Source organism: Jaculus jaculus, chromosome 10, assembly GCF_020740685.1.
Source record: "Jaculus jaculus isolate mJacJac1 chromosome 10, mJacJac1.mat.Y.cur, whole genome shotgun sequence".
Lineage (NCBI taxonomy): Eukaryota > Metazoa > Chordata > Mammalia > Rodentia > Dipodidae > Jaculus > Jaculus jaculus.
Genome location: NC_059111.1, coordinates 30,752,981 through 30,766,809, shown reverse-complemented (window position 1 = coordinate 30,766,809; position 13,829 = coordinate 30,752,981). Strand labels below are relative to the sequence as shown.

Genomic DNA, 13,829 nt, shown 5'->3' with positions numbered 1-13,829 from the left:
TCCAGAGTGAATCCAGGTCAGCGTGGGCTAGAGTGAGACCCTGCCTCGAAAAACAAAAACAAAAAAATATTTTAAACCAAAGTAGAAGTGACAGCTTTCCAAGGTAAATACCATACAGTCTGGCCCACGGCAGAAGACCTGAGCCTGCCCACAGCACTGCTCATAGGTGGAAGAACCTTTCAGAGGCAGGGCTGAGTACATGTCCTTGAGTGACTACTGGTATACCATGTAGAGCAAAATGGGACTAGTCTCTTTCTTTCAGAGGTATGGTTGAATGGGTCTCCTTACATGACTGGTGGTATACCACAAAGAGCAATCAATATGGGACACTAGTCTCTTTCTTTCAGAGGTATGGCTAAGTGGGTATCCTTATACAACTGGTGGTGTACCATGAAGGGCATTATGGGATGCTAGTCTTTCTTTCTTTTGCTCTACAGATGTCTTAAGGCCAGTTGTGAGTTCATCAGTTTCCTGACCTTGAAATACACAGGGCCAAAGCATTGTGACTGATCAGTCTTGTGACTGGCTCCAAAAATGTAGTAAAAAACAAACACTTCTTCCTTATCAGTTCATTTATCTCAAGTATTTTGTTACAGAAAAGTAACAAGCACAGCAGGACAGGTTTGATGGCCCAGAGGACCCTATTTGGGGGACTTGATTATGTGGGCATGCATGTTTGCAACAAATACACCTTTCATAGCCTGGCCACATGTCTTTAAATTTTAAGAGTTGCAATGACTCCAAGTAATGATGGCATAATACATAAGATCAGCCTCAAATTCTGTGTCTAATAATGATGTTAAGACAATTCATTCTTAGGCAGGGCACACACCTTTAATCCTAGCACTTAATGAGACTCTATCTCAAAAAAGGTTTTGCTCTGGTTTGTTAGTGTGACAACAGGAAGGCACAGCAGCAGAAGCAAAGCTGGTCACTGGTCACAGTCAGGAAGCAGAGACAGAAAGAAAGTGGAGCTGGGCTAGAAAACCACAAGGCCTGCTCCCAGTGACCCTCTTGCTCTGGCAATGTCCACCTCCTAAGGCTCCTCAACCTCCCCAAACAGCACCACCAGCTGCGGACCAGGTACTCAAATACATGAGCCTATGGGGACATCTGACATTTAAACACAACAGATTGTCTGAGCAAAGCCTTACAGTATGAGAATATTAAATAGTCAAAAATAGTTTTGTGAAGGAAAGTTTTATCCCTGGAATTCACTCATTGTTGGGTATCTGTCACTTCTCAGTAAGGCTTTGATAATAGGAAAAGACTATCACGCTAAGGGCAAGGTGGCCAAAGCACAATTTCCTGGCTTTCTGTAGCAATAACACGCTCACATTCACATGATAATAGAAAGGAAGGCCAAACTTCAGAGCAGGACCACAACTATTCCACTCTGAAAACCCAAATGTGGACACATGACAATCTCATGGATAAAAGAAGCCCAAGGGCTCTCTCAAGCTAAACGTCATTAGCAGTGATCTACTGTCTCAGGGAGAAGGGGAAGATTGGAGCCAAATCATGCTTTAACTTTTACTAATCTAATTTTTCCTACAAAGGGGATTATCTAAGTGAATTCAAAAGATAAAAGTTTTAGGATAAAAGAATAATTTCCTATTAACAAACTTAAGAAAAGAGTTTACTGGTGCTCTTTGCAGGAGGGAATGAGAAAGAACTATAACTATCCGCCACTGTTTACTGTTGCTGCTGGTATTACCAGTGTATGTGCATACGTGTATGTACGGGCATGTGCGTGTGAGGTCAGGAGACAACCTGGGGGGTCAGTTCTCTCCTTCCTCCTGGAGACAAGGAATTTCTGTTTCTGAACTTTGCTTCTGTGAGGTGAGGCCACAAGCTTCAGCATTCTAATTCCACCTCCCAGTGCCATAAGAGCATTGGGATAATGACACAAGTTTCACTTGGTGTCTGACTTTAAATGGGTACTGCGTACTCCAGGGAGTAGACTTTGGAACAAGTACCTTTATCTACTGAACCATGGTCTTCAGGCCCTACCTATTATCTCCCTTTATAGATTAAAAACTGAAGTTTCATATTTGGGACACAATAAGAAGTATGCTAAGACAATTTAGCTTTAAAAAAAGGCTATACTGATATCTATATATTAAAAGTAATCTGGATATGTATATTACAAAAGTTATGCAAATAATTTTTTAAAACTCTAAAAGAGATAGATACTAAAGGTAAGCTTCCTTCAAGTTCCTTAAAGACAGAAAAACTTGTTCAGTTCTTTACTGAGGCCAGCATAAATATGAAAAACATGTGTACAAAACAAAACTATTCAGTTTAGACCTCATGAATTCTGGTGTTTTTAAACTTGTACTCATTTGTACAGTGACAATGTGTACACCTCAAAACACTTCATTATTTGACTATTTATATAACAAGTGTAGAATTAATTTACTGACTGAGAAACTTTATAAGTTAAGCTGATTTTAAATTATCAAATTTTTAGAACTATAAACATTTTATCTAGCTAAATAAGAAATGAATGTGTTCTCCAAAATCATAATTGTTATCCCTAAGTAATCCCTAACAAATAGTGTCTTTGTAAAGTAGTTAGTAATAATTTAAAAGCAAGTCATCTTTTATCAATACTAGAAAGTGCTATTTAAAAAATTGTAAAAGAGATATCATTAGACTGGGGCAGCATAAACAACAGTAAGTTCCGAGGTAAGCAAAGCCTGACCAAAGCCCAAATAACCTGTTCTTCCCATTGACTATGGGGCCACAGCAGCAATCTCTATTCTTCTTTGGAGGAGGGGTGTTTACACAAATGCTTGTTTGTTCGTTTCTTATGGTGCTGGGTGTAAAGCCAAGTGCCTTTAGCATGTTGGGCAAGCACTCTACCACTGAGCTAAGTACTCTGGCTAAACCCTTCCGGTTCTAGATGCTGCCAAATTTATGAATTATTCTTTATTCAGACAGACTCTATTCAATGTATTTCATCTAAAAGTTTTTCCTTTCAGTAATATATAGTGCTGATTAAGTGATGAAATATCTGAATTATTTTAAAATATGGAATATCCACAAAACATAAAATTGGACAGTAGCTTAAGACATTGTAAACTTTGATGTATGTTTAAATTTTCACATCATAAAAAGCTAAAAAGGGCTACAGAGATGACTCAATGGTTAAAGGTGCTTGACTGCATAAAAACCTAAATAAATAGGATTAATTCCTATTTTAATTCCTAAGTTTTAATAATATAGCCATTAAACAAGAGGTAAGAACAAATGTAACTCCTTCTTATAACATGCACCCACCATATGAGAAACACTAAGAAAAACAGATTTCTATGTAAGTTTTAAATAAAAAATAGTGCACTTGCCTTCAGCAGAGACCAAACACAATCAATATGTCCATAAAAAATGCTTCTATGCAATGCCGTCCAGCCAGACTCCTTGTCCTTCACCAGCAGGTCCACCCCCTTCTCAATTAGCCAGTCCAACACTGCCTTCTTTCCACAGGAGGAAACCAGGTGGAGGGCATTCCTGCCAAAGGCATCTCTGATGGTAGCAGCATTGTAACAGTGACTGCACAGAAAGGTCTTGATCTGGTTGTCATTTCCCTTTGTCACCACAGCAAGGACATCCAGGGCATGCTTCAGGGAACGACATTTTGACGTGCAGTCAGGGATGACAGAATTCATCCTACCTGTTTTAACAATGCTTAGTTCTTCAGAATATACACTGAAGACTAATTTTAAAAAATGAAAAATCCAGACACAAAGGTGCTATGCAAGAATTATGGAGAAGAAATGACCCTTTGGGAATACAATTTAAATAGTCACAACAATAGTATAAAACTATGTATCTTTGTATAATCTTTTGGCACTGAAATCGAAAATTATAAATAGTTCTATAAAGTCATATCAAATACAAGTTCTTCACTTTAAAAAAAAAAATCCCAGTTTATAAATTATTCCTAGAGTCAAGCACCAAGGGGGAGTGAAGAGGGGAACTCCCCCCTCCACACAGGCTGATTCTTTCAAATATCCATAATTGCGAGGGTGACCTATAAGGAAAGGAAAAGAAAAATTTTAAAATCTCTCTAACTTTACCATGAAACTAAGTCCACATTTAATGCTCTTAATTCCCATTTTTTAAAAAGTCCTTTAAATTTTTTGTTTATACTATCTATTTTATCGATTTCTACAAGTGACCTTTATAGCTCCTTTTATCAACTCTTGCTCAGGTTGACCTGCAATTCACAATATAGTCCCAGGGTGACCTCGAACTCACGTTGATCCTCCTACCTCTGCCTCCCGAGTACTGGGATTAAAGGTGTGTGCCACCACACCTGGCTCCTTTTTTCCACTCTTAAACTTGTCTGTACCTATAGTTTACCTCTGTCCACCTAGGGTCCTCATTCTTTATTCTCTATACTTTTATGCCCTACAAGCTATATTCCCAGGATTAAAACACATTTAAATCTGCTATATTCAAGAAAATTCTGTTCCCCCTAAACTAACAAACATTAACAGAACAATAACCAGTACTCTCACCAATTACTCAGGTTTCACTAAATGGCAGACATTGTGTTTTCTTATCTGGAAGATCCTTTGCCACAGGATAAAATAATTAACCTAAGGGTATTAAAACATTTGATAGCTATCTAGAAAGAAATTACTTTAGACACTTTATACCTTATACAAATATAAACCCTAGGTGGCTCAAAGATAAACATAAAAAATGAAACTATAAATATATACTAAATGAAACAAAGGAGACTGTTTTCATAATCACAATGTACAAAAGGTCTAGTATAATCTGAATTCCAAAAGTCTCAAAAGGTAAAAGAACACTCAATAGAATTTTGAAAACTACATATTTTTTAAAAAACAAAATAATAATATTTCCTAATATATAAACTACTAAATTTTCCTTGCTCTATAATATTTGGAAACAGAAAAAAAATAGTCACAAGACTCTTTTATTTATTCTTTTTTTTGATTTTTTTGTTTTTTCGAGGTAGGGTCTCGCTCTAACCCAGGCTGATCTGGAATTCACTATGTAATCTCAGAGTGGCCTTGAACTCATGGCAATCCTCCTACCTCTGCCTCCCAAGTGCTGGGATTAAAGGCGTGTGCCACCACATCCAGCTAGTTATAAGACTTTAGAGAAACTTGCATGAGTACACTATATGAACAGAGGAAAGTTCTGTATATCACATATGGACACAAAATATTCCCATTATGTATTTTCCACATTTACTTCAAATCCCAATGAGAGTCAATACTCTGATATCTAAATAGTTTTCAGACATTAATTATTCTGGTTCCCCATCTAGAAATGAGAGCACTGATTACTAATTCTAACTACTAATTAGTAGAAGCAGTTCTGTTTCTACTAATCTATAGTTTTTCATTGAACACATTCCTTATAAAAATCACACCTGTCCCAGGAATGTTTATTTGAATCAAAAACAAAACAATGAAAGTGTTCAGTATTTAACTGGGATAAAGAAGAAAGAAATAAAGCTTCAAATCGTTTAAAATAATAACACTGAAAACATCACACAGGGAAAAATAATTAGGTCAGTATTTTCATTTCCTGAGGTTCTAAAACCCAGTACCTTTTATTTCCCATGGTTATATGGAAAATATCTAAAAGGAACTTTTAATCACTCAAACCCTACATGAAGAAATTAAGGTACAGCAGAGAACTCTATAATCACTACACAGTATTTAAAAAGATGAAAAATAAATATTAAATATAAATATTACATATACCATATTAGTATAAATACAATGTACATACAGAACATTATGAACATGAGTATGGAGAATTAAGATCTAGGATTTCCTAGTTATAGTCTGCATTCAAATGCAGCCAAGCCAGCTATGCCCTTCAAGTCTTCATTCTTCACCTGAAATGGGAGATAATGCCACCAACCTAACAGGGTTCCTGGCACTAAATATGCATAAAATAGGGCTCTCATTACTATTCCTCAGTGATAAAAAGCTAACAAATTTTACTCCCCACACACACAGGAGTTCCATTATCACTGCTACCTGCAGTTACTAATGACCTCTACCTAGATTCCTGTGGATACTTTCAGTTCTTATCTTACTACTTCCCTCTTTAAAATCTTTGCAACATATTCTCTTCATGAGTCTAGAAATAGATCCTGAAAAGAGGGGAAGGCAGTAAGCATATACTCCTCTTACCACTCCTTCTTAGGACGCAAGTTCTTACCATGCCTTCCAAAGCTAGGCATCTCTCAATTCTATCTCCAAGCCTCTCTTTCTATGCTCTCCATTGATACTGTCAATGCTTTTCATATTTTTAGTTGTACCCTACATTCTCATAATCCCTGAATCTTTGTTCTATACACACCTCTTTAATTCTAAGCCTGTATTTATAATATCTATTGATTTTTATATCTTAAAATCATTTTTAAATGTGAAGAAAAAATATATTTACTAAGTACTTAAATACATTTTGAATATTATATATCACAGAGACATCTAAGTATTTTAGACAAAAAAAAAAAATAAAACCTGCAGATTCAGAGATAATACTTAGATACATGTCTAAACCAGTTTAACAATTGCATTGAATGAACAAAATTTTTTGGCTGGGCATAGTGGCGCATGCCTTTAATCACAGCACTCGGGAGGCAGAGGTAGGAGGATCGCCAAGAGTTCGAGGCCACCCTGAGACTACATAGTTAATTCCAGGTCAGCCTGGACCAGAGTGAGACCCTAGCTCAAAAAAAAAAAAATTATTTTTTTGGTAATACAGTGCCTACAAGGGTCACATAGCTAGACAGAGGAGAGTGATTTCATATAAGCAAATGATAAATATATATTACCAACATGTGGTCAAGATAAAAGAAGTGACAAGGGCTGGAGAGATCATTTTGTACTTAAGATGCTTGCCTACACAGCCTAAGGACCCAGGTTTGATTCCCCAGTACCCACATAAGCCAGATACACAAGATGGCACATGCATCTGGAGTTTGTTTACAGTGCTAAAGGAGTGCCCAATTTCTCTTTCTCTCTCTCTCTCTCTTTCCTCTCTCTCAAATAAATAAATAGGTTTTTAAAAAATTAAAGAAGTGACACACATGAATAGAGAATAAAGAAGGATACAAGGGAGATTCCCCACAGACTTGTATCAGTTACTTTCTCATTGCTGGAACAAAATGTATCAGTTACTTTCTCATTGCTGGAACAAAATACCCAACCAGAAGCAGCTTAAGGAAGGGAAGGGTTTATTTCAGCTTATAGGTTCAAGTTTCACCATGAGAGGAGGGGGACACAGAAAGAGTATGACTACAGCGGCCCATAAACAAGGAGGAAGGAGAGGGTGACAAACTTCCGCCAACAAGGCTCCACAACCTAATCACTCCGTAACCTTCCAAAATAGCACCACCTTGGTTGGGACCAAGTATTCAAACACATGGAGCTATAAGGCTCATTTTACATTCAAACCACAGTTCACCTCTGGCACCCATAAGCTCACAGTCATCTCATGATGCAAAATGCATTTGAGTCCACAGTTAACGGTCCTCACAGTCTTACCCAACACGGTTCAAAATTCCACAGCCTCAAGCATCACCTGATACTCAAGACTGTCCCAGCTCATTTAGTCTGAGACAGTAAAATAAATCACAAGTTACAAACTTCGAAACAGAACGGCACAAAGTAAACAATTCCATTACAAAGAAGAAGAAAGGGCCATAGCAAGAAAAACTGGGCCAAAGCAAGACTGAAAACCAGCATGGCAAACATCCAACCCTACAGCTCCATATCCATTAGCCCTACTCCTCCAGCTGTGCTGCCTGTAGCCTCTCTGCTGGAGAAGATCTGCCATGAGCCATAGCTTTTCTTGGCAGACATCCACGTCCTGACATATAAAAATTCTGCAGTCTACATTGCAACTTATGGTTCACCTGCACAGCTTCATGCCATCCCTCAGAGCTCCTTCCAGAGACTTTGATCCTGGCTCCCACTTACTAGCCTCAGCAGCTCTCTGAAACCATGGGGCAACTCATGACTCCCTATATCTTGTATGTTTACTTCGTTCAAAGCCAGTGTCATATGGATCTACTGCCAAGTTCTACCATCAGCTAGGGATGAGGCCTAGCCTTGGACTACAGCTACAGCAGCCTCCATGTGCTGACCTTGGGGAGCAGAGACCTTCCTTCAGCAATGTCCATCAAGTCTTTTTCTTTCAAAGAATTCACATTCTTACCAGCTTGAGCCTTCAGTGGATTGGGTCTTACCTTCAGGGCATCCTTCCTACTCCCAGGGCAGAGTAGTTGGTTTATCCTTAACAGTGGTGGTCACTTTAATAAGTACAGCCAATGTAGCCACAATTTCTGTGCCTGGGGCTTCAACTTTGCTTATATTTCTTTCTGTGCCAAATTTGGTATTTTTCATATCTTTCTGCTCTGTATTTTACTCTTTCATTATATATCTGAATAAGAGCAGCAGAAAGTAGCCAAAAAACAGACGTAGTGCTTTTTGTCTTGAAATTTCCTCTGCCAAACACATTAGCCCATTACTTTGAAAATACAATTTTGCTCACAATTTCAGGACATGGACATAGTACAGCAAGTTTTTTTTTGCCAGAATACCATATGAACTGGCCCTAGCTCAGTTTCCAATAGTCTAGTTCCCTTCTGAAACTTCATTATGAGCCAAGCATCCACAAATTACATTTCTCTCAGCCTTCCATACTACCATCTGAATGGCCAACTAAACTACTTATATCATTGTAAGGCTTCTCTAAACTTCTAAATCCTTCCATATTCCTCCCTCAAACCAGTTCCAAAAGACTAAAACCATATAGTCAGGTTTACCACAGCAACACTCTAAGCACCAATTTTCTGTATCAACTACTTTCTCACTGCTGGGACAAAATACCCAGCCAAAAGCAGCTTAAGGAAATAAAGGATTTATATCTGCTTACAGTTTCCAGAAGTTTCATCATGGTAGGGAAAGCACGGCAGGAGTAGGAAGGCAGCAACACATCAATAGGAACAGGAGGAAATAAAGAAAGCTGCAAGCAGTACTCAGCAGGACACCTCAAAGGTCACCACCAGTGACACACTTCCTCCAGCAAGTCTCCACCTCAGAACTTTCCCACACAATGCCACCTTACTGGGGATCAGCAATCAAACACATGAGGCTATAAAGGTCATTTTACATTCAAACCCTACTAAAACTTAAAAGATGTGTATATTTGCCTACTAAATTCAAGAGACTACTCAACGACAACATTAAAAGTACAAGAATCATCTTGGTTCATTCTAAAAAAAAAAAAAAAAAAACTACAAGTAGTTCAGAACACAAAGGAATGAGGTTAGTAAGTCTATACAAGCAAGGATAGGTTAGATACTAGACAGCCCCTTGTACCTGAAAATAGGCAATTCAAAGACATGTTCAGGATCCTGAATGGACACAATGTGGCAATAACTTCCAGGCTGCTAACTTGCAAGAGAAGCTAAACAAGTGGAATAGGGTCAATACTTTATAAAAGAGAGAAATTCAATAAGCCTAAACAAGGAATAAACAGACAAAATTATACATGAAGTTTCGTTCATACATAACGAACATGACTGTTGACAGAAAAATAAGTAGCAAAGTATACTAGCCAGCTACAGGTGATGTTTCAATCCTAACAACTATCCCACTACTGAGGTTTTAGCTGAAGTTGGTCCTTAAACAATGGCTCACAGTCCTTATACTCATCCATTAAGGTTAGGAGCTCAATTACCTTTTTAGGACACAAATCTGATCATGCCATTCCTTAACATTACCCAAGACCAAAATGAAATAATATAACACACATGCTAAACACATGCTTGGGAAGTCAGGAAAAGAACTCTTGTTAGGCCTAGGGACTGTGTAGCAGACTGAAATCTTAATATCTGTGCTAGATACCTGGGTACAGCACTATCTAGCTAAGGTTCCTGGGCACATCACTTAAGTTTCTTTAAGCTTCAACATAATAATTCATAAAAAGAACATAAAAACTATCTCCTGACTTGTTCTGAAAGTGAAATAAGACAATTCAATCACATGGTAGCCTAACAGAAGTCAGAAAAAAGCATGTGTTGGTGAACCAGCCAGAAAATGTCAAAAGTGCATTAGAGCCCTTTATACTTGGAAGGCTTTTCATCCTAATCTTTAAACAACTACCACTTCCTTGCTGCTTACAAACATACGACCTACCATCTTGGGAAAATATGGTGTTTTTTAAGCCTTGTGACTGACCCTACAAATTACCTACCTTCAACTGACTATGAGGAAATGGTCTATTTCAAACCACACTAAAAGAATACTCTAGATGCTGCCTATTCTACCTATCAAGCTGAGCTCTCAAAATGAAGTTAGGCATCTTCAATAAGAAATAGTACGGCTGGGGGGTTGGAAGGATGGTTTAGCAGTTAAGGCAGTTGCCTGCAAAGCCAAAGGACCCAGGTTCGATTTCCCAGGACCCACTTTAGCCAGATGCACAAGGGGGACACACATCTGGAGTTTGTTGGCAGTAGCTAGAGGCTCTGGCATGTCCATTTTCTATCTCTTTCTCTCCCTCTTTCTCTATCAAATGAATAAATAAAATTTTTTTTTTTTTTTTTAAGAAAGTACAGCAGGAGCTGGAGAGATGGATTGCAGTTAAGGCGCTTGTTTGCCTGAGATGCCCAAGGGCCCATGTTCGACTCTCCAGATCCCAGTAAGCCAGATGCACAAAGGTGAGGCAAGCACACGGTGGCACATGCCAACTAGGTGGCACAAGTGTCTAGAGTTCAATTAGGGTGGCTGAGGCCCTAGCAAGCCAATTCTTTCTCTCACCCTCCCTCTCTCTCTAAATTAAAAAAAAAAATTAAATTAAAAAAAATACTTTACTCCCTAAAAGATTAAGTCTGTACATGTCATTGTGCCAAGTGTGAGGGAAGGACTGAAGAGACAGAAAAGGGACACTTCCTGTGGCTCGTTTAAAAAGAAAAAAAGAAATAGTGCAATATAGTACTGGGTTGGTACATCTAAAACTATGGGCAAGTAACTTAAGCTCCATAATCCTCAATTTCTGTGAAATGACAATAACTTGCCTTGTAGATGTAAGTCTTGCCTACACAAAATAATTTTTAGCTCCTTAAAAGAGAGGGAAGAATGTTGCATTTCTTCATAATTCTCACAAAATATAGTTATATTCAATAAGTAACCTTACCATTTTATTGAGATCTTTGAAACTGAAATATTTTTGACATAGACTTGTGTCTTTGTTAAATTAAAATAAATGCTATAAGATGCAGATTATACCTCATATTGAAGGAATTTCAAAAATTATTTCTGTAAGCCCTAAAAACACACTAATAATACAAGCACTTAGAACCTTAGGACATGAATAATTTACCTCTATTAATATTGTATTCTATTCCAATGTTTTTCTCAAATACTGCCTGTCTACCTGGAAACTTCAGCTCAACACTTTACAGTATAATATCTATCTAGTTTTAAAAGAGAAAAAAGTTATACAAATTTTGATTTCTCTGGATGTGGCAAAGAATCATTCCCCTATGACAGTCTACTAGTTTACAGTTATCAAGTAATAATGCAACTGCTTAATAGAAACATTCATTTATAGTCTCCTGAATTTTATAATACGGAGATATTCCATCCTTGCAATATTTGTGATGAATTTCTAATCCAAATGCCTTGTTTTGAGGTGTAAAAAAACAAGTGCTACTCCATCTTTGCTTCCTGAAATCTATCCCTTCGGCCTAACACAAGTGATGCGTTCTACGACTATGTTGGGAAACAAGGGTCTTAAGTTACTTATTTCCCAAGTGAAGTAGAATTTTTTTTTTTTTCAACTTGGTAGCTAGGAACAAAAAGCCTCTCCATCCTCTTTCTCTTCAATCCCACCCACCCGTCAAAAAAGAGCCAGTGCCTTGTTAGACAGGAGTCAATTCCCGCTTCTCTAAAGTTGCTTAACCCCAGAATAGACTCAAAGTTTGTGAACTCCACCGAGAGGGATGAGGGGCGTGGGCGCGTGTAGGAACAGGTCGGAGGGAAGTGACACCAGCGGGCAGACGGAACCAGAAGCGCAACGTCGCCGGAGGGCGTGTCGGGCCGAAGTGCAACGTTGCACGGCGCCTCGACAGGCCATTCATTAGCCGAGGGGAGGCGGCGGCGGCGGCCCCGGGCCCCCCGCGCGGCGCGAAGCTCGCAGCCCGTACGCGGCAGCCCCCCTCCCGGGTCCCCGCGCCTCCGTTCCGGGCTGCGGGGTGGGGGTCGCCCGGGGCCCCCGCCCGCGGCGCCGGGTCCCGGCTCACCCACCGGTCGCTAGATGAAAGTGCGCCGGTGCTCTCGGCGGGGCGCGCGCACGGCCGCGCACGAACTCATCCTCAGTGACCGCGGCCCGCGACGGCGAAGGGCGCCAGGAGCAGCGGACGCTCCTCACACCGGGACAGCTCCGGAAGCGGCGGCACCTACACCGCGACTGCCAGCACCCGGAGGAACCCGGAGGACCTGGGCCAGGGTGGGCGGGACGACGGAATAAGACGGGCGCCGATTGGCTGCGGCTCGTGTATGCCTCACGGTGATTGGTCCACGCTGGCTCAGCACGCCCTAGCGTGGCAGCACCCCAAGCTTGTGGCCTTTCCCGGGCATCCGGGAGGATCTTGACCCGCTGGCCTTGAGGCCGCAGGCGCTGGCTGGAGGCGAGGCGAAAAGGCTGTGGCCTGACAAGGCGAGCTGGCGGTGGAGTGCCCCCCCTAGGGGTTAGCCGTCCTCCCCATAGAAATGACTACTAGCAGCTGGGGACGTAGAATGGAGAATGGGTCTGGGGCGAAGACAGGAGAAGCCGAAAGCACAGGCATCTTGCACAGGAAAGTTTCCTCCTCTAACGCTACCTGTGGGGTGACTGGAAAACCAAAGACATCTGTCTCCCAGGGTCCCAACCCCGCAGGCCTGCGGCTCTGTGTGCCAGGATTTTCTGTCTATTACCCATTGGTCCGAAGGCATCATGGCCCTTTTGGATCGCCTCTTGTGTGACCAGCTGCCGAACTGGGTCATGCCACTCGGTGCCTGACACTAGGCTTCCTTCTACTGAATCTAAGGGCCTTTTTTAAAGTGACTCACTGGACGCTATTAGAGAGGAAAGCAAACGGATAATCAAGTGCTGAATGGGAAATACTGCTGCTGGATGCCTGATAGGCAAGGAGCCTGGTAAACATTTGTTCAGGGTGGAGTAGCATGACTCAACAAACACTAGCAGTCCGAAGTTGTGTGTTGTACAACCCACTTGCACTCTGATCTGTGAGAGTTGGACTAGCTGTCTTCTGAGAGCAGATTCAGTTTGACTCTGTTCTGTGGCCTTTTTGTAGGAGGTTAAGTTACTAGATCTAAGCTACCCACTGATTAGTGAAAGACAAGGAAAATAAACTCACCTCCTTTGTTGTCCATCCTGGTACAACATTCTTTGCTTTCTACTTCTTCTTCTTTTTTAATGCTGCAACACAGTCTGTAATGTAAAACACTGATTAGGAAAGAAGATGTATATGATAATATTCCATGAACAAAAGATGTTAGTAATGGCAACAAAGCTAATGTAAATAAATTCATTGACCCGAGTTCAAATCCTGTCTGCCCCTCACTTTAGCTTTTTTTGAGGCCTTCATTTCCTCATGTACAAAATGGAAACAATGCATTGTGCTGTGGTGAAAATATAGTGATGAGCTATGTAGCCCTTAGCCAAGTGCATAGCATATGATAACATCATAAACATTGTTAATTGTCATAAAGTATTTCCTTATCAGCTGAATTATTCCAAGCATTCATTCATCACAA

At 40.2% G+C, this 13,829-nt stretch overlaps 1 protein-coding gene across 2 annotated transcripts in view; it reads right to left on the bottom strand.

Moving 5' to 3' along the window:
- Ibtk (inhibitor of Bruton tyrosine kinase) overlaps window positions 1–12,461 on the bottom strand; it is a 70,414-nt gene extending 57,953 nt beyond the window's left edge. For both annotated transcript variants that reach the window (XM_004660392.2, XM_045160258.1), the window contains exons 1-2: window positions 12,318–12,461; window positions 3,351–4,036 (exon numbers count right to left, since the gene is read on the bottom strand). In XM_004660392.2, coding sequence (XP_004660449.2) covers window positions 3,351–3,671 — 321 coding nt within the window. In that variant the 5' untranslated portion in view covers window positions 3,672–4,036; window positions 12,318–12,461. The remainder of the gene's footprint in view (window positions 1–3,350; window positions 4,037–12,317) is intronic.
- Window positions 12,462–13,829: the final 1,368 nt, after the last annotated feature.